The following is a 21,495-nucleotide window of genomic DNA, read 5'->3' as shown; positions in this document are numbered from 1 at the left end:
ACTATATAGGTGTGTTTCTGCCACGGTGTAAGAATAAGAGGTGGTCCGGTGTTGAGCTCTGTGATTATTATGTCTTAGTACGACGGAAATCCGCCAGGGACCTCATGCGTCGGTGAGGATGAGGTAAACAATAACGGCGGCGATCTAGCAGACAGTATTCACGGTATTCACGAAAGTTTGACGTTTGCATGTGGAAAATCAAATCTGCTGCTGAAGATTACATGAATACATTAATATCTAACAAAATAAAATAATTTTATGATGAATGTATGTGACTATAGAATATAGGGTTCCTAGATCACGCCTTCGGAACGCCGTAAAGAGATTTCGTATTTACGCCAAGTAGCACTAATATCTGGCATCTCATTTAATCTCATTCGAATGTATTTGATTCAGCACGGCCACATTCGAAACAAACGGTTTTCGAAATAGATATTTGGACTGAAACCTTGCTAAAAAACTAGAATTTTTTTAATTCGTTTAATTTCATGTACGGATTGTGCAAATAAACAGTTTTAAATGAATTTTTGTTCAAGATGTTCTGTGCAGATTAGTTATTTCTTTGAACGATCTCGAAACTTTTGCCAAAATCTCATGAAGACATTATTCTTTGAAAATGACTAAATTTGTTCGAATTTTAGTAAGAACCCATTTTTAGAGAGGGCTGACATCGATGAGCGTTTCAGATACGACTTTTATTATGGTATTGCTGGAACTTTACAGAAATATTATTCTTTCAAACATTTGCTGTTAAATTTCAGCACTTTTTTGACAATGTCGATCATGTTCCATCTTAGGGTAGATTGTATGCAATTATACTATCAGTTCTCACAATATATGATATATACATTTGAAACGGTCGTTAAATTTTCCCTTTATCAATGATATGCGATTTTGATCATATTTTTCCTATAATGCAAGACTTATAGATCGTCCTTTCTATTGAACACTGATGAATTGCTATTTTAGCACATTGGATTACATACTATTGCTCAAGTATGTTGATTACTCGATAATTCAGTGATAATGAGGATTCGATCAAAAGGGGAAGGCTTAATTTTATTCTACATACTTTTGACTTCTCGATCGTACTTTTATTATATGATTTAATTCAATCACTTATTGATAGTGAGTTTGTGAAAGAAGAAAATCATCTATCGGTACAATAATTAGGTATATTATTATTTGAATTTGTTATTGATCGTGTCTACATGTTACAAATGAATGCAATACACAATTTTGATATTATTCAATAATACGGCAGTAAATACTTGATATACAATATGCAACGCGTTTATGCAACAATTAATAATTCTACATGTTACTCAAAGCTGAAGGGATAGTAAATACTCTCAACAAATTGGTATACAGACTATGCAGATAACTTCTGAGTAGAAATAGGTCCCAGTGCATACTCTAATTATCGTTAGAATTGGTATCATCGACAGACACACTGGTACCTTTTGATCCGAAAGTACGTTTTCCCGTTTTGCAATTATTTGTTTTATTTCATATCACATGAGAGATGGAATTATTGTAGTTTTATTACTTCAATAATTTATCTTGACGCATAATCCAAACTCGATATTGGAACAGGAATATCTTAGAAATTGAGTATCTAATGCGGATTTTTTATTGATTTCATCCAGCGAAGTAAAAATTATAATGTTTCACAAATTATGATTGCACACAATATATCAGTACAGTACAATGATTCATGATCAATTACAGAGAGTAATGTATAACATCTTTGGTTAACTAAAAGAAATAAAAAATTATATACTAAAATCGTATGGTGAGATACCATCTTATAGAGTTTTATATGGATATTATAATTTGCGCGGTGACCATGAAATGACAACCCTAACATTGTGATCTATGATACAAATACAGTGAGACACTTTTTCACATATTAAGAATACATACCTAAGTATATTGCAATGGAACCTGAGGCTACAAAATTCTGATGCCGTTTTCAGCTTTGTTTCAATATTACTTCAAGTCGATCACACTATCTTTGAACTAACAAAAACAATTCTACCCTGCGTATTTAGAAACTTGTGGTAAAATTGAAACAGTTTCAAAACTTCGATTTGATTCCAATTCAGAATTTTGAGTTCAGGCTACCATCACGCATTTATTTAATAAATATAGTATGTATGTGTATATATATATTAATATATACACATATATACATATATATATATTAATTTTATTAAATAATTATTCACTTTGTCACTGTATAGTTTAACGCTGAAACAGCGACAATTAAGCTCGTGCAAAGAAAACTTAACTTAACGTAGTAAGCACTTTGCTGGAAAATAAAATGTTCCTTTTTAAATACATGAGATTCTTTCGTATTTACAAATTTATTTCGTCTAAAATATAATTCAAATTCATGCAATCAGGGTCAAATAACTCGATGCATGCTTAATATCTTGGCAGTTGGCAGATTCACTGTATCAAAATTGAATTTTGTACATATATAATTTTTTGGGTATTATAGCAAGTGTATTTCATTCCTTGGTCGATTTTTTCATCTATCTCGTTTCACTCATTTCAAACATAGAAATTACAGGAGTGCTAAAAAATGGTGCAATAACAGCAGTTATAAAGTAAATATACGAGATAGATATTTACACTCATCCGTGGTTCTGATTCTAGCTTCCTGCCAACCACCTATTTATTCAAATTTTCGTAAATTAACATTTAACTTCGTGTTTTACATTGTGAAAGTTTCGCCAACTTCGTTCCATGTAAGTTAGACTTGAGAAAGAACAAAATATGACGTGTACTAACTATGGCACCCCAACAGAATACAACTGCTATGGAAAATTATTAGAAACTATATATTTATCAGAAATAGAGTATAGTTAATATTGATTAATATGGCACCAATGGTCAGTTTAGCAATATTTGAAGTGAATTATAGTCTGCTGGCTAATTAACTAAGAAAAAAAAAAAGAACATTAGACAACAAAATAAAACGGAACCACCTAAATTTTTCATACAACTCACATTAAAGCATTAAAAATGTCTTGACTCTAACAATATGTGAACTCTGCATGGTTTTCACTTAAGAGTTAACTTCTCAGTTTATTTGATACACTTTTTTTTACTGTTAAATGTTATTTTTTTGTTTTTTTTTTTTTCAAAAATGAAGGCCACTCAATTCAGAAACTACTGCAAGCTACAGATTTACTGGTAAAAATCTACAATACTTTAAATTGCTTAGTTATATAATAATATTACTTATCATTATTTATTTTTTTTTTCTGTGTCTTTTTTCACATTGTTTGGAATAACTGCGCAGAGTAAAAATTTACGATTTTCACATCAAGTATCGGGTTGTAAACTATTCCTACTATTACTGTAATTTATTTGGAGCCATTTCTAAACAATCGTGTTATCTCTAAGAGGAAGAGTAATTCGAGACGCAGGAAATCTAAATTGAAAATCGATATAACGAAAATTGATCGAATTGCGTTAATCTTAATAATCTACAGTTGGTTGTGCAAAGGTAGGTTGTTATGTGCACGCTGTTCATTTGTATAAAAATTTTGACATGGTCATTTCATTAGTTGCGATTTTTTGTCTAATTAAATGGTTTGATACTTTCCTTTTCAAACCTATTGAAGACTGCATATCCAAAAGTGAACTGAAAATTATATACTTGAAAGCTATTTCATTATAGATTAACACGTGACTATCAATGTTCCGAACGATTGTTTGAGATTTCATGAGATATCCTATTTCAAGAGTTCATGTCCCTGCCAGCTAATTATAAAAAAAACAATCTCTGCATTGATCTTTGTATTAGAGAAAACACGATATGAACGATTATCGACAGGTAACTGCTACAATTATGCACAGTATATTTTTTGCACTTATTTTTTAATACACATATAAAAAGAAAGAAGAAAATGATCCGTCTACTTGTGTCAAATAGTTACTTCTATCCTGTTTTTTACTCCAGAAAAAAAATGTAGCAGTTTAATGATTGAAAACTTAGCTGCTCTAAAGCAGTTTCAGTCAGTAAAGAGATCATCACTTCCTTTTGGTCAAAACCTTAGGACTATAAAAGTGTACGGGGTACTGAGAATTGTTTTTGCTTTGGAAACAAAGCTTGCCTACTCAGTATAAACGTAGTGTATTTGCATCCAGAGGTGAAAACAATATTACCTCAAAGCACATTTTTTTCACCGAGTTTTTTTATACCTAGTAACAGTTAAGTATACCATGTATAACGTAGTGTAATTCTCGTAACTATGTTAAAACAAAGCCATTGTTACTATTCCATTGAGTTGTGCACAATTCATTTATTGATACATGATATTCTTTTGGGTGAAGCACAGGTAAATTCAAAATCTAACTATTTAAAACTACACGAACTACTGTAGATGTACCATGGTGCATGTAAAATATTTGGGTATGTAGATGAAGGAAAGAAAGAGTTTTTCAAATGTGTAATAATCACGTGTGACATTTAAATTATCTGTCGCTTCATATTAAGAAATGGGCTGTGTAGAATATTTTCTAATTCGTATTTGCAGCATGTTAGTAATGACTTTACGTTATTGTATTTTGAGTTGAAAGGAGTAACGCGCAGTATTTATCTACTGGAAAGATGTATTCACACATTGCTTACTGCAAGAATAAACTGGGGGAAGCTTTTGAACTGGGAATGGTTATTTTCACTGACATTGATAATATCATCTTGTGAAGAACACATGAATTGAGTATTGTGCCAGCGTTATACCTGATAATTAAATCACAGATTAAAATTTGTAATTAGGGCGAGTAAGTGGTCTGAAAATTATTTAGTAGTTCTTATCATTTGGCCCAAGTTAAAATTCTTATATCTCATTGAAAGTCAATAATTTTTTATAGTGAAAAGAACCGAGAATAGCTGATCAGTATTTATGATTTTTCTTAGCAAATAATATACATGCTACCCTTATGAAATAGAACAAATCAAGTCTCAGTGATGAGTAGCTAATTACATAATGCACTTGACAGTCAGGGTTGTTACGAGGTGTTTTAGAAAGTCTGAACTTTTCCTGGTGTGCGAGATTTTTAGAGAGTCTGATAATTAATACGATTGATACATAAATTATAATTATAATATTGCACCAGTGTATTGAATATTAAAATTGCGCATGTTGGTTGCGATATTTTCAACGTTTTAAACCCAAGGAAAAGTTCTATTTGATGTCGTTGGATTAACCTCACATGTGTGTTGAGATATTAGCACCTAGTATTTTCAATGTCAAAGCTCAATGTCAATTGTTATCATATAACAACATGGCAATATTATAAAATCGAAATCAAATAAAGATTAACTTCAGTTACAAGGTAGCCTAGTCTTTGTTTTTTAGTATTTATTTTAATATAATTCGATTTTCATTGGTGTTGAATTCATCGTGAACTCCAATGAAAATTATAAATTAAGATTACCGCAGACACTTCAGTATCGAGAAATTTTCTGATCCAATGTAAATTATCATCTATTTTTAAGCCTCTTCTCCGGCATGATTTTAACGGAATTGGGTCAAAAGCTTTTGCCATAGAAGTTTTATTGAATCGCATTAAGAATTCTGAAATTGCTTTAAAAAAATATTAGTTATAGGGTTTAATTAAGATTAGTACGCAAATGGAATAGTTTTGCAGATGACCCAATTATTCAAAATCTTAGTCTGATAGTTTTTGGTTCATAGCTGAGAAGACTTATTAAGTTCTAGTTCAATCTAATTTCACAGGATCATTTTTTTTCAGATCGACTAGAATAAGGTGTCAACTTCATGTTTGGAAAAATCTTAGACAGTCCTATAGTTGGATATTTAGCTGAATTTTCAGGTTTCATGTTTCAACCCTGGTTGCAAACATTGTTTAAAATCCTGCGTTACAACTACAATCTGATTGCGGTCTGTGATTTAAGAATTTAAATATTCACACAAGTAAAAATTTAAACTTACAAATTAATTTAAAAAAACCGTACACTACGGGAGATTCTTAACAATGGAAAAAAGTACTTAATTGTACGCAATTCCGAAAAAGATATACACAATAATCATTAATCACACTCCACTACTCTTGCCTACAGAGTCATATACAGTACCATTTAATGTTATGTCTTTACTCTGAGTAACGTCTTATTTTAAACATTATCATTGAGAAAATAATTATTCTTCATATGGCAAGCAAAAAAATTTTACCTTATTCGGTGTTATTTCTTAAATATTTTTTGTTTCTTTTCTTTTTAATTCTAGTTTTATTCAATCTATGGCCCACTCATATTTACCAAACGTATCTAATTTAGACATAATGTTCAAGTTTTCGTTTTGAAAATTTAATAAATGGAACGTCAATAACTGGACAACAACCTCTTTCAAAGAGGAAAATATATTAAAACTTTTACTTCTTTAAATTGTAATATACTAATATTGTTAGTTATTGTATCATGTCTTGCACTGAGCATATTGGGACATTGAGAGCCTTCGGTTCCTGTTTCTTTCTTTCTTTTTTTTTTTGTTACTATAAGGTAGTGTGCGTGTGTGTGTGTGTATTTGTGTACGCATATACTATATACGTTCATCCCGAAAAATTTGAGAACAATCAACAGAGATTGAACAAGTATTGAAAACAAGTACAATATACAGCTTACATATCTCAAAATCATATCAACTAATCAGAGTTATTTGTGGGTTCAGCTTCAGTTATTAATTTCGAACAGGCTTAATCTCAAAGAACATTATGATTTTCTACATATCCACAAAAATGATTTCTAACTGTTTGTAAGCTGCATTTTGTACTACCTACGATTTCCATTTGTTGATTTTTGAAGCGAAGCGTGCAAATAGTATACCTTGCTTTTTTGAGATAGGTTTAAAATATAAGAGGGGAATATTAAATAACTTATATTGTTACGAAAAATCTGAAGCCTGTGATATCCGCATAAAAATATGATTAACATCAGTGTGATTGCATGAAACTAAAATGGATTGTTTTCCCAATACACCACCAAACGAGCTATACATATCTTCATTGACAGTGTGCATGATCAACTGTGTACCTTTCCTTTATATTTCTTAAAGTTCAATTTTGTGACAAAAAGTATGGTACGTGTAAACAAAGGAAGATATAATATAGCAGTTATACTCTACTTCCTTGGTTTTTTCCGTGAATATATTCAAATAACAAAGTATATGCAGTTCGAATTTACAGCATTCGAAACCAGTCAGAATGAAATCATTGAACACTCTGTGAAGATAAATGTCTGATAATTAGAAATTGCATAATATGTGTTTCATTGGAATTGTACAGCAAGTAATATTGTAACACATCTAAGTCATAAACCTACTGTCTTCAAACGATTATGCAGCTGAAGTGTCAAAAAGTAGTTGCAAAACGACCATTTCAAAATGTCAAATATAATAAAAGAATTTTTTGAAAAATGGATTCTGTTAGACCCAAAGGTGACATATGTTCACGCAAACTCAGAAAGGTATGAAGAGCAATTGAGTATGTTCAATAAGGCATAGAGCGCTGTCAACGGTGCTTTTAGGCCCTAGATGTATTCCCATCTCACGAACAACTGTTTTATACATGTCTAATTAAATGGGGGACGTAACGCTCATGTTCCCAAATCATTCATATGGAAAGAAAATGTTTGTGAATTGTATATTATTTGAATAATTATATACATGCAGTAAGAGAGAAGTCTATGAACTTATGCGAAATATTTCTATCAGTATCAAGTCATTTTATATGGCGAGTTGAGAACCACATGGCCATGATCTTATGCATTAACAGATAACAATTTTTTTGATCTGATGGGTCTGAGCTCCGGAAGTGGGAACATACACGCATAGATAGTAGAACGTTTTGCAGGAACGATAATAACTCGATACAAGTTGGAATACTTTTTTAGCAGTATACACAATCATGACGTAAGCGGATGACGTCCGATACTAGAATACAATTTATCTTGAACAAAGAAGTATAAGTGCATTAGCGTTATATTACCCATTTAACTATACCTATACTTAACAGTCATTCGGAGTGCGACTCAAGCTGAAACTGCACATGGCAGCAGTCTGTTAGCCTTTTATACTTATTTTGGCCACATACTGAATAGGGTTGTGTGAGGTGAATTTTGAACTACAACTCACTATTTCAAAATTAATCACTGAGTTATAGTTGAAACCATCTATCAAGCGAGTATGTCTCTCTCATATTCAAGTATGCTTGCTTTTGATGCAAATATAGAACTTCTCAAAGCACATCCTAGTTTTTAAAAAATATACCCTGCCAAGGGAAAGTGCAGAACGTTATGTGTAAGCAGATTTATACCGATACTGAATAACAGTATGTAATATAACGTCTTCAGTTTGAACTTTTCAAGTAATAATTTTCAACCAGTTTTATTTCAATGGAGACTCGAACAGCAGAGAATACCGTGTATATGGGAAATTAATTGTTTATACTGCATACGAATCTCAACAATGTTTAAATTCTGTTGAAATTTACAATTTTGTTTGTGCGAGAAAGAAAATACTCCAAGTTGGTCTAAACGATTTGTGTATCTGCACACTCCCGATATAAAGCAATGGTTTCAATCGGAAGTTTAATTTTTTTCCCAGGAAGATCCTTAGGCTCTAGAAATACATTAGTTCGCACATCAAGATTCACAATCACAATTTTCACGTTAAATGCTAAAACTGCATTTTGTGGTTTTACAGGTTCACGTTATCAAACGAGGACTATGTAGACCTTCGACTTGAGTGTCTATGGGTGGACAGTGTTGAGTATCTGGCGGACCCCAGTCATGTAAGTTTCCACTATTGGCTAATCTATGCGTAAGTCGGTGAGCTATTGAAAAACCGCCACTGCCTTCTAGTTGTGTTAAGACAATGATGACCTGCCTGCAAGAGTAAGGCGAGAGTTGAAATATCATGGTACAGCTTTGAACTGTTTTTTCGCTTACCTGTGCAACGGAGGTACGCTGTCAGCTGTTCTGAGTTGCCCTCTGGTAGACACAACATTATAACTTTCGTGACAATCACATTTTACGTGTATCCATTTGTTCACGTGACGATTTTCAACCATTACGACTAAACCTGCCCAACCTTTCGTCAAGTAATAGGCCGTCATGCCTTCTCTACCCTGGAAGATTAGGTCACGTTTGAATACTATCATATTTTCTCTAACAAATTACCTGTTCTGTAATGTAACAGAATAGGATATTCTAACTGTGTGAAAAAAGTTTGCAAATTTGAGAGCACTCTCTGAAGTACTCCACAAATCAGTGGTATTTGCGAAGGCTCACCTCATGCCGTTGACCTTTGGCTAATGTCAAGCTGATGATAGCATCAGCCAATACGAATGCGGGTGGTGAAATTTGTTCGACCAACAGTCTCTTCGAACTGTGAATTGCAAGTACATATTCCGGATAACTTGATGTATCTTCCATACCTGTGTGCCAGTGGTTAAAAGCAAGGCACACCACAATGTACAGGTCCCTTTCCAGCATTTTATGACAACCGACAAAGCCACGAACTTGACGTTTGCTGTGCTCTACCAGCCGACCAACTTCTGGTGCTGCTGGCGACCGGGTCCGAAAAACCACTACGCATAGATCCAATTGAGAACGCTGAGATTTTTCCGAATTCCTAGTTTTAACGGGAAAATGATTTGTTAGATTATAAAATCTTTAAATCTTTTCAAAGGATTAGGTCCCAACGCGCATTTTTAAATAGGTACTACAAATATCTTATTTGTTTATATATTCGTTCCAAAAACTAGAAAATATAACTGCTATAGACTAAGGACCCCTGAACTGAATTCAAATCGTCTAGACTGTCTTTATACCTTTGACCCTCTTGAAATAACGTAAATTCCGTCTCGGTAGGTTCTAGTACAGTTAGCAAGACGCATGATAAATGTCTCAATGACGACAAAGGTGGTAGAGTACCCCTTAAACGAACTTCGCTCCATCCAACTCTCGTTTTGCAGATGTCAATGCAATCAAAGTACTTCAAAACGTCATCAAATGATATCCAAAATACACCATCTGATGCGCCATGAGGCATAAGCATCTCTCGGAGTTGCGCCGTCCAGATCGGACTATCATCAGACCAATCTCCTTTCCAACTGTAGTGGCCCCAAGGATTGCGCAATCGTAGCAATCTTATTCCCTTTAACACATATTTCAAAGTTAACTTTAAATTGTGGAATCAATAATTAATGGTTTTACAACAATATAAATGTGGAATGTTGTAGTTATTCTATATGATAAGTAGCACCATCGTTATTTGCTACGAACTTACTTGTACGTCCCTTACATCCAACACTGAGTATGCGTGCCTGGAAAGAAAAATAAATGACAGCATTATATCTGTAATTACTGATGGCACATAATACAGGGAATATCTAAGTACACTGTAAAGTGTTCTTATACTGTCGTTAATTTAAAAGAAATGTTCTTTGTTTTAATGAGAGCTGTGACTTCTCATGATGTACACTATAATCTCACAAAGTCACTATTCAAAATTTCCAATGTTAAGAGGTCAGTGGAAAAGAGTTTATAAAATGAGGACAAAAGCGACAACAGAAGAACAAAAGTTAAACAGAAGCACTAATATAAGTTATCAGAAGATACTAATAAATACCTTGGACGAAGTCCTTTCCGTTGATATTCTTCTTCGTCAACTTTCATATTGCCTCCTCCGCAGCTAGCACCCATTAAGAACATAGCTTGTCTTGAAGACAAAAGCTGTGCCCAAATTAAATCTTTATCTAATTCATCTTCACTTGGTAAAGCGGAAGGCTGTAGTGGTACACTTTCACAAGGAGCACCCGTGAGGGTAGCTAGTCCTTCGATAGCTCGACCAGAAACCAGTGCTTCATAACATCCATGGATTTTAGCTACTGCTTTCTCGATCAGTGGTACCCATAATTGTTTTCTCTTCGCCTATTGTTATAAGTGCATTGTTAATTCGTTTTCGTTGTCAAAAAGTTTGGCTTTCAAGTTATCAATATTAATCAAACTCATGGGTCGCAAAGGTGAAATGGAAGTGTACAAGAGAATATATAAGAATATTTTTTCAATAGTTACTATTAGAAGTCACGTATATTTCAGTGTGTTGCTTAACGTGTACCACACAAATAACACTAAAAATGTTAGCTGAGTGATCACCTTATGAAAATTTCATTCATCACATTCTAAAGAGTGACTTTTTCACCTGACTACACCAACCTGAGAGTAAACAAGATGTCCTCTTTTATCACAGGGAAGTAGATCGTCAACAAGTACGGTGGTCCATTTTCCATCCTTGCACAATCTGACTTGGTACGCCCCTTCGGGACAAGTTTCTTTCATAACTAACACTCTTCTCACCAATTCGTCACTTTCGGCAAGTACTGCTAGCGCGGATAGAAGCCAACAATTTCCTAAAACACCTTGAGAAATATCGGAAGGTAAGGGTGTCCTAAAGACTGCCCAGGGCAACTTGGAATCGACACTTGAGTCAACATTTATTTGATGCGGTCTTCTCCACTGGACCACATGGTTATCTTTCGTTTCCGCAGGATTGTAGTACAATGATTTTGGAGCTGGGGGAAAAGAGTCGTCGACAAACGGTTCGTTTGTCTGTAATCAAAAACCGAAAGGTAGAGTAAAATTTCGTGACACTATTGCAAGATTCATGATAGTTCGAATTGTTTTAGTATTCCCAAATACCATGTAAAGACTAACTTTTGTTGATTCTTGTGAGAACCGTAAAATATACAATTTCATTCACCTCTTTACAGTAACGAACGATTCTTTCCCATTTTTCTAAGGCTTCTCTCTCTTCAATTTGGCGTAAATTTTCCATAACAACACTTTCCTGTCTTTGAATTCTCAGAGTACTAGTTCCAGGTTCGCCGAGCCTAAGCCTGTCCCCAGGAATTTGAGACAGAGTCTTTGAACTTTGGCACATTTCGCAACTTCCGTTCGTACTTTTGTTCTCAAAAGTGCACAATTTGCATTGCCACTAAAACAAATAATCATTTTAGGATATTAAATACCATTTCGGTTGATTTGCAGTAACATGGTATCAAAGATAGGATTACTAAATTCATACCTGTGCGTGGGTAATTTCTTTGGTCCTAGATTGCCTCTTATCTCCCACTCCAGATCCGTTTCTACGAACTGAATTCCTGTGCCTAGGTGTAACTGCTCTTGAGCTTGCCGAAGGTGGACACGTCAGCCTGGGACTGGGACTTCTTTGTCCTGAGACTCTGTTATCCCTTGGGACTTCGAGGAAATCAGCAAAGGTTTTGCAGGCATTACAGCTTTGTGCAGTTAATGGGTTCCGTAAAGTGCATGATGGACACACCCAGCTCTCCCCCTTTCTTAACGTTGGGTCATCGAGATGACTGACGCTTCTCAGTTTTGACCCGGCACAGGCTTCACACGTTGTTCTTGTAGCAGCATTTAGTAACGTACATTTTTTACAAGTCCAGGCAGGCGATGGAAGTTCGATTAGATCGTCTAGATCAGCCTCCGCTGTTGCTAAGGTCGCCGATTTTGGCGGAGTATACCTTACGCTGTCTCGTGAAACAATGATGGGAGACGAGGCCTGTGATCTACAACTTGCTCCGTCTTTAGTTACTGTAATTAAACTTGGTTGAGCCAGAGACGGAGGTGATCTTGAAGAAGAGCAGATATCACATCCAGTTGACCAAAGAGGGTTGTAGGCATAGGAACATTTTCGGCAAGTCCACATACGCTTTAGAGGCCCAGCCTCTGCTGCCTCACCAGCCGAACTTATTGACTCAGTGAGTGTTTTTGCAGCCGTGATGCCCAATTTGCTATTCTGTTTTCTTGGCAGTGGTGGGGGAGTTTCTGGATCAGATATCCCTATGTATGAATACTTTGGTTTTGAATTAAACCCAACAGAGTGTGGTGGCACAGCCGGAGGTTCTTCGTCATTTAAACTACGACGGTTTGCAGTTTTTCTCTGTATTACATTATTAGTGACAGAGTCAACTTCCGAAAATGATCGCCGGTATGTCGGAAGGCCTGCAGAAGAAAGCGCTCTCGGCTCCCATGCCGGTACACTTATAACTACGCCGCTACAGGGTGCAGAGCTCCTAGGTGCTTCGCATGCCTCGCATTGTTCCAAGCCAGGTGCATTATCTAGTGTACAGTTGTCGCAACTCCACAGGGCATTGTCTTGTTGCACCTCCGAAACTATAAGACTAGTTGGTCTTTGGATCCCAGCCTCCGATAACTTTTGAACAACAGAACCATTCGACAATGAACGGCTCACTTTAGATTTCACACGCTCGTACACCGAGGGACTGTGACGCTTTGGTGAACGCTGAGAATTATCTATGTTGTCCGTGTAGGCCATTGAGGGCGAATCCATGGTTTCGACGGGAGGTAGCGTCCAACTTTCGCGGTTGGACCTTGTTCTGTCACTACGACCGAGGCTGGTCAGCTGGGCCATGTCTAGGATAAGAAAAAAGTTACTAGAAGAATATCTTCAAAGAGTTTGAAAAATCAACTGCTTTTTTAGCAATAATCAAGAGCCCCGAATAATGTATCTCTTGTCTCTTGAAAGTTTAATTGATACATGCAAGCTCTACATTGTTAATCTAATCGACCACAGTCAGTGATTCATTGTGAAGTACTAAAAAGAATTTGACACACTGAGGTGTTTCAAAGTGCAAGGCTGGGAACACCGATTAATCTTACAAAACTACAGAGAGGGATTTTACCATAAATGAATAGTGATTAAATATTTCATCTTGGCTGTGATAAAAACACAGCATGATTACAATTGTTTCTTCTTAAAGTTATGGTAACATTTATCATAAATATTAAGGTTTTTATGTGCATGATCAATCAATTTTGTTTTATAATCCATTAGTGAAGCATTACATAAATGCTCTTTACATCATTTTAGTTTGTGCATGAACAAATCAAGATAGATATCCTGTAAGTATATTTTTCACCTGATGGAATGAGGAACAAATTGAATGATTCGTTTGAAATATTATCACATGCCATTTAAAACGGCATAAAAAAAATCAATTCGTTTAGAATGTTCCATATTTTAGTTTCTAATTAGATTTCAGTCAAATAAAAATTGGGAGTTAATACCAAAGGTCAATTGCCTTTTTTTAAACCAAAATTAAAGAATTCTGAGAAACCTCGGTTTTAAAGCTCTGACATTTTCAGACATGATTATTACCCGTGTCTTTGTTATTTATGAACACACCGAAACACTATGCGAGTAGCTCAGCAGCATTGACTGTCTAGAAAATGAGAAAATATTTGAGAAAGAAAGGGCTTCAAAGATTTATTTCAGGAAGTTGCATCATAGAAGATAAGTGATATTGTATTACATGTGGGAGAAGAATTTTTAAAGGTAGTGCAGAGATTTATGAGAAAGAAATAAATTTTTTCTAAAAATAGAAATTTCTTACAGTATTATACAAAAACTATGGAAATTTCAAACAAAAATTTATTACCGGGATCTACTCTTGTAAGCAATGTCACCGTATTTGTTTACCTTTATTGGTTTTATCGAGATTGGAAGGAGTTGATGTTGCGTTGAATTCCACATTTAAAACACCATCTTCTAGTCCCGAAGACGAACTTTTAGCTGGATCCTCGTCATCATTGAGGTGAAGGTTTTTAAGTCTGCGAACTTCGGGTCTCCTCGCTTTCCGCGTCCAAATATGACCTTCCTGATTCGATGCGGGCAAGGAAATAGTTCCACAGGCGATACACTTGGCCACTGAGCTTTGGCTGTTTGGTTGCAAACATCTGATGCAAGTCCAGCGAGTAGGTAACAAAGGTAGAGATACACCGTGTTTTAATGATACAGATTCAATTCTCGTCCTCCCAGACCAAGAGTTGCGCCGAGATATTTTATCCGAGCTTCTTGATCCGGGATCATTCCTAACGAAAATAATAAATGTTTGAGTTAAAGAGGTAGAGTACAGTCAGTTGAGAAAGTCGTGTAAAATTAATTTGCAAGTTTTTTTGAAATTGTAAGCTGAACAGAATATATTTTTAATCGTAGACACAGCGAACGAGCTACGAACCCTAGTATTATCTGATAAGTTGTATCGTTAAGTCGAATCAAATGATTATCAGCTGTAGTGTTTCGTTGATTAGCGATAAATGTAAAAAATTTTGTACGGTTCAGTCCGATACACGAAAAAATTGATTTTTCGTACTTATAAGAGTACTGTTCTCAGTTCCTTTGTTTCCATACTGGATGTAGGTTTTTATAATAGATCGTCGTTTGTTTACACTTGAAGTAATTTGCGTGGGTATGTACAATGTTAGGTAGACTTGACTGGTTTTGAGTTGAAACACGTCGAATGGTACCAGGCATGAATATGGAGACGAGTGTCAGAATAAAGTAAATAAATATTGCTCACCCAGACGGAACGACGTTGTTATTTTTTACGGTGAACGAGAACGGTTTTTGATGGTAAACGCAGCTAGTTTTTGGTATGTAGCATTTTAACTGATTCGTAAAATTGAGTCGTGGTGGCGGTGTTGGAGGCGTAGAGTTCGCGGAATCGGGATTATTTTTTTCACAGACATTTGTACTGCTCGGGGATGATGTTTCGGGATTTGTTTTATTATCGTATACCCTACGAGGTTCCCCGCACCTGGCGCAGCTCGTGCTCTCGGTCGGGTTTATGAGAGAACACTTTGAACAATGCCACTGTAGCACCGAAGCGATTGACCCCATTCTCCATTCGTATTCATGGCTCTTTACTATCCTGAATTCGAAATCTGACAATTTTTCAACAATCAAATGTCGGTATTTTGTTCGTCCTAGAAAAGCAGCGCAGCGCTTTATCCTTTGTCATATGTTTTCGAGCGGCCATGTTTATCAGACCGCTGCTCGCATCCCGAATTCTCACTTGTCAAACACCGTCCCTTCTTTTACCGTTATCACTTAATATCCTAGTAACTATAACCTCGCGCGATCTATAATTCATTTTTTTTAACCGAATTTCAACATCTCAACCGCGTAGCAACAACGTTTATCATCCCACACACCGTGCACGGACAGAGGTTTCGATTTTTTCACGTTTCTTCGCGCTTTCCGCGGTGTTGACTTACTGCGATCCTCAGCGCAGGAGCGTACGTACAAAGTTTATTACCACCCATCACTCCGTCGTACAACAAATTTTCTAATATCGTCCCGCCGATGACGGAGAGTAATGTACTTTTTGAAAATTTCTGTGTTTTCATTTGGATGCAGTTGAAGCATTCCGAACGATTTTTATTGGGATGTTGCAGCTATGTACAAAAATCGTCGATGAACTATTTCTGATACGGACTTTGTGCACGTCAGTTAACATACGTACAGACGTGTTGATCCAATAATTATAATCAAAAATTAATAGAAATTTTTCGTTTCTAAATCACGCGATACGGTATCTTTTACATTGTCTTCGAAAGTTGAGTGAGCAGGGTTCTTGACCGCGCGATACGTTAGCAAGTGACGTCACAGGAGAGACATACTGATGCTGCCACCTTGGATTAAAAAACTAGGTACAAAATATTAACGCGCGGAGATCTGGGTTGTTGTCGAGTCCCTGTGGCGCAGAGGATAGCGCGTTGGACTTCTAATCCAAAGGTCGTGGGTTCGATCCCCACCAGGGATGACAAGGTTCACGCCTTTTTTTTGGACTACTTGTTCTTTTCCACCCCTAAATTAATTAGCATAGATCCAGCCAAATCTGACAGGATCGCTTAAACTCGAGTTAAAATTCACCCTCAATGACCCGTTATTTTTATTTCGAGTAAAAATCATAAAAATTGTGAGGACTGAATCAATATTTATTTTTTTTCCGACTTTACCAATAAGGAACATCACTTTGCCGTCCCCCTCCGACTTCGTTGCAACTCACGCATGTTGTAGAACATTGTAAACTAAAACACACGTATTTTGCTTTTATCAGGGAAAAACGGTTTAAAGGGGTGAAAATTATTTCCAAAGATGGGCACTCTATGGGATGGTTTCTCAGTTTCGGATGGAAGCGCTTGATGTATTTCTATGAAACAAACGCTGAAATGTTTCATTCCCATATACGCTCGATATTTCAGCATTGGTTCCATTAAAATATATCAAGCGCATATAGAAATTACCCCATTGGGTGCACATATTTAGGGATCGTTTTCACCCCTTTAGATCGTTTTTCCGCCGCCAAGAAAAAAAAAATTAGGTATTTTCAGTTTTCAATGTTCTACAACATGTACGAGTTGCAATGAATTAGAAGTGAGATAGCAAACTGGTGTTCTTTGTAGGAGACAACGAAAAACGTAAGATTTATTTTTTCCAGCCGTTCCTACTTTTTGTTTAGAGATTAGTGATTCTGAGAATGAAATAGTTAGATTTTCTATCAGTTTCAAGTATCTACGGTTACATTTTTTTTAATTCATCACAAAATTTATTCGTAGTGTGCTGAAGAAAGTTGGAAGTTTTTTCAACCGTAAGATAGGCAACCCAGTTTACCGCAGTGTATACTTGGTCACTATTCCTAGCGCGTCGGTCGCTTGTCAAAGAACGCCTGAAAACAGCTTAATGTTGTGCGGGTAGATTTGCGTCACGTTACTATACTCGCGTAAATTTGTTATCTTGCGACAGCTCTGATTGCTAAAAAATTGTGTTACGAAAAAGAGGATGCTTGTGCACCAATTTAAAAATTGCAGCTCTCCAAGTAAACATTCACTGCTGTCACATGACAGTCTGACAATGAAACATGGAACGGGTCGTAGAATCGTATTTATCTTGCTCCTGAAATTGCACTTTCACGATTCATTGCTCGCGATGCGACGAATAATGTAGAAACTTTAAACGCAAATAGATATGAAATTGATTACAAAACCACGAATAACAACATAATAATAATACTAAAAACTAAATAAAGTTTTGAATATGTGAGGGTGTTGCAGGAAAATATTTTTATAGGTCAATTTGAAATATGAGATTTGCGAGACGCAATGTAATTTCGAAATATTATTAGTTATTTCCTTTGGCTTTTGGAGATTGTCCCATGCAACATAATTGCCCCTTTTCACATATAAATAGAAAACGCTGGTACGGCTGCTATGTCGTCGTTTTCTTTTAACAGCGGGCACCAAAAGTTTTAACAACCTTCTGAATCGTACTTTGGGGATTTGAAGCGAGTGGCGTACTGTGCCGTTTATTTATAGCTAAGTCGACGACTTTTGTTTGTTAAACTTGGAGAGGGATCGCGTTCCAACCCCCTTAAACGTGTCCCTCGCCCGGTGACTTTCAAGTGTCTTGTATATACTCGACAACCACCAAAACCGAAAATATAGACCGTAATTAAACGAGGTCTCTTTCAGCGCGTTCTTTTGACTTTTTATACGTAGTGGACTATACATGCTCGTGCGTATAATGTACTTACTTCCGAGATACAAGTGATCAAAATTTCGTCAATAAAACTAAATGAAAGACTTGAGAAGGTCGGTGTGAATTAACTTTGATAAATGGCGAAAATCTTAGATTTATGTATGTTGTGATTAGTTTTTTTTTTTTTTTTTTTGAAAAACTACATTCCGTATTAACTATTGAGAAAGGTCATTACATATAGGTACCTATAAACAAAGATTCAGGCGTGCTGAAAGTCAACGAGCAGTTGGAAATCTATTCATGATTAACAAATCAACGTTAATACTAATTAATTTACTTGGTTGTCGTAGCATTCCAAGTCAATCATTGGTTTGCTTTTAATTATGTGCTGGCAAAATGGGAAATTTTTAACAATAATTTCAATTAACGGAGTTATTCCCAAAAAAAGTCTTTATTGTGGATAGTTAAGATTTTCGATTAAAATTTAAACATTTTTGCCAAGATATCATCTGTTCACATGATAAAGTTCTCTCTTACAATTATTATTAGTCAGACCTTCAAAAATACAAGCAGTCATTTCATTGTGAAATGGTGGCTCCTATCGCAACTTCCAACTGATTCCCGTGTAAGTATCATTCGTGGTTGACGATTAATAAATTGTATCGTGTCCGAGAAGGTCTGACGATGAGTTTTCTTCGAAAATGTAATTCATAAAAAAAAAATAATTCCAACGTGATTGAATCAGCTGTACGTTCTCCATTCGTCGGTTAACGAATTCATGCGATTCTACTTAATGTTAGTCTTGAACATATTCGTTTATACACGATAACGCAACGTTTTACTATTCATCGTACACGACATCGCAACCTGTTGATTATACATCGATGTAAATTGATCTATAAAACATATAGTTTCCTATACCCAAGACAATTTTCATCCCGTAACACACGCTGTTCAATTATGAATGAATAATTCAACACGTGCAACGGACGTTGGAAAATCCTTGGAAACTGGATGCAGCGAGTTGGCGCTATCTGTCGGCATTGGACGACGGCCAAGGCGTATTCGGAATCTTTTCTTAACTCTAGACTATCCCAAGTACAAGTCCGGCGACTAGTCAGCAGACTGCGTGGCGACTGTACCAGGCGTTCGGTTACCACAGTTAATTACCATTCACTGGGGTTGAGGGGGGGACTAAGTGGAAACCGGAAAGTATTGTGTCTGGTACAATGTACAAGCACTTGTATTTGGACGATGGTGTTACAACGTCTTCGGCAGCTTCCATTCATCGTTGGCACGATCGTAGATCTGATCAGAGAAACATATCGAGTACAGCGAGTCTCGTAACTTTTCTGACACGATAATCTCAACGGTATCTGTAACAGTTGATTGATTGAATGAAGTAATTCCCAGACGCGGCAGCTGGTTTACATTGAAAGAAATACACAGCATGCCACTAACCGGCCTGAGAATTGACTGGCAATAGGCCCTTGATCGGAATAGGATAAAGTCGTTCTTGGAGAGAAGAAGGCGTCGCTGACGAGACTTTGAATTTATCTCGGAGCTTACTCCATATATGTATTGCGATGTAGACCGAAGGATGAAGTTAGTTAGTTTACACTTTCGTACAGGATTTCATAAGGAATTACGGTTTCATTTTAATCCATCGAAATAATTTTGATATTGTTAAGTAGTAGTCATTAGTAGTACACTCTCGCTCACGGTTCACCAGAAATGAAAGTCTTGAAATAAACCAGTGCTGTGCGTTGTCGGTTTATTGGTTTTTCGATTAATCGATTAATCGAACTTCTGTTCTATTTATTCTGTATAGGTATACGACTCGTGATTCTGTATACGTCGATCAGAACCGAGTATATTTTGAACGTAAATAATGAGTTGCGAGTTGCTAGGCAACTTCGATCAATCGATTAATCGAAAAAACGACTAACCGAAATCGTCGATTAATCGTTTAGTCGCAATAATGATTAATCGATTAATCGCACAGCGCTGAAACAAACCTCGTTAACTATTTCGGAATTATTGCTTCATCTATTCTACCTACCTACCAATTATCGAACTTTGTCTACACGCTGTTAGAAGAAAAAAAATTCCCATCAAACTAATCTTACGGAATCTTGATTGAAACTTATTAGGTCAGAATGATTTGTGATGGTATACCATTCTAACCTTATACAGTCATATTATGTACTCGCTATATTTGGACGATTTTATTTAGAGGGCGATGTTGGTTAAATTTACGAATATGCACGTGATACGTGGCGCATTTTTACGGGTAATTTCGAGTTTCCAGCATTATGTAATATTATAAATATTGATCCCGACGCTTCTGCTATCAATTGGTCCGACATGTTAAAAAGTATTTTTTTAGCTTCCGATGTAAAGCCACTATTTGTTCACACTTGTCGTTTGCCTAAAGAAAACAAACAAATTCTTCACACTTTGTTCTTGACCATAGTAATTTCTATTACAAGTTAACTTTTAGGTCCTGTCGCTTTCTTTGAAAAATTGTAAAAATAACTGCCGGAGGTCAAATTTTGCACGGTTTTTTGTTTGTACAATCCGAAGGAATAGTCGCACAGTGTTGGGATGGGAGTTTAAGATTTTAACGTGCTTAGATTGAGGCGCGTGCAGGTACAGACAGCCATACCGAAGCGCAGATAAGCTCATTCGGTTCAATGCAAATTTCAAAGTTAATCCTTGACATAGTTGGCTGGAGTAGTTCACGTAGATACATAGTATGTAAAAATAAAGAAAACCGTTGCTAAAAGTTCAGTCCATGACAATCTAACCGTTCATTATTCGCTTATTGTTAGAACGTCCGTGAATGTTAATTTCAAGGCAAGAGTCTGTCTATGAATTACGTAAAATTGTTTAAGGTCACTCAAGATTTTTGAACCGTCTTTTCTCTATTGTTCATATCGTGGGCCAAAGGCTAAAGGCTTCATTTATCTTTTTTACCACGAATTTCTGAATAAAATCTGCTAACAATGTAACGGTGAATATTTTATCACCGCTTTTTCTCGGCAGCAGTTGAACAAAAATTTGTTTAATTTGCGCAAGACACGTGATA

At 35.9% G+C, this 21,495-nt stretch overlaps 1 protein-coding gene, 1 long non-coding RNA gene and 1 other non-coding gene across 3 annotated transcripts in view; 2 read left to right on the top strand and 1 right to left on the bottom strand.

Moving 5' to 3' along the window:
* Window positions 1-1,178: 1,178 nt before the first annotated feature.
* LOC124184575 (calpain-D-like) lies at window positions 1,179-16,130 on the bottom strand. Its single transcript, XM_046574440.1, has 11 exons — window positions 15,445-16,130; window positions 14,565-14,956; window positions 12,126-13,498; window positions 11,802-12,035; window positions 11,258-11,650; window positions 10,671-10,972; window positions 10,329-10,365; window positions 9,871-10,196; window positions 9,329-9,671; window positions 8,987-9,165; window positions 1,179-8,924 (listed from the first exon to the last, which is right to left on the bottom strand). Exons 1-11 carry the CDS (start codon window positions 15,762-15,764, stop codon window positions 8,744-8,746), a joined length of 4,080 nt encoding a protein of 1,359 aa, XP_046430396.1. The 5' UTR covers window positions 15,765-16,130; the 3' UTR covers window positions 1,179-8,743.
* LOC124184583 overlaps window positions 8,095-21,495 on the top strand; it is a 104,168-nt gene continuing 90,767 nt past the window's right edge. The window contains exons 1-2 of the long non-coding RNA XR_006871217.1: window positions 8,095-8,220; window positions 8,742-8,829. This is a non-coding gene — a long non-coding RNA (uncharacterized LOC124184583). The remainder of the gene's footprint in view (window positions 8,221-8,741; window positions 8,830-21,495) is intronic.
* Trnar-ucu lies at window positions 16,617-16,689 on the top strand. The gene has a single exon. It is a non-coding gene; the product is annotated as a tRNA-Arg (tRNA).

This window comes from Neodiprion fabricii, chromosome 6 (assembly GCF_021155785.1).
Source record: "Neodiprion fabricii isolate iyNeoFabr1 chromosome 6, iyNeoFabr1.1, whole genome shotgun sequence".
Classification (NCBI taxonomy): Eukaryota; Metazoa; Arthropoda; class Insecta; order Hymenoptera; family Diprionidae; genus Neodiprion; species Neodiprion fabricii.
This window is presented reverse-complemented; position numbering and strand designations above follow the sequence as displayed.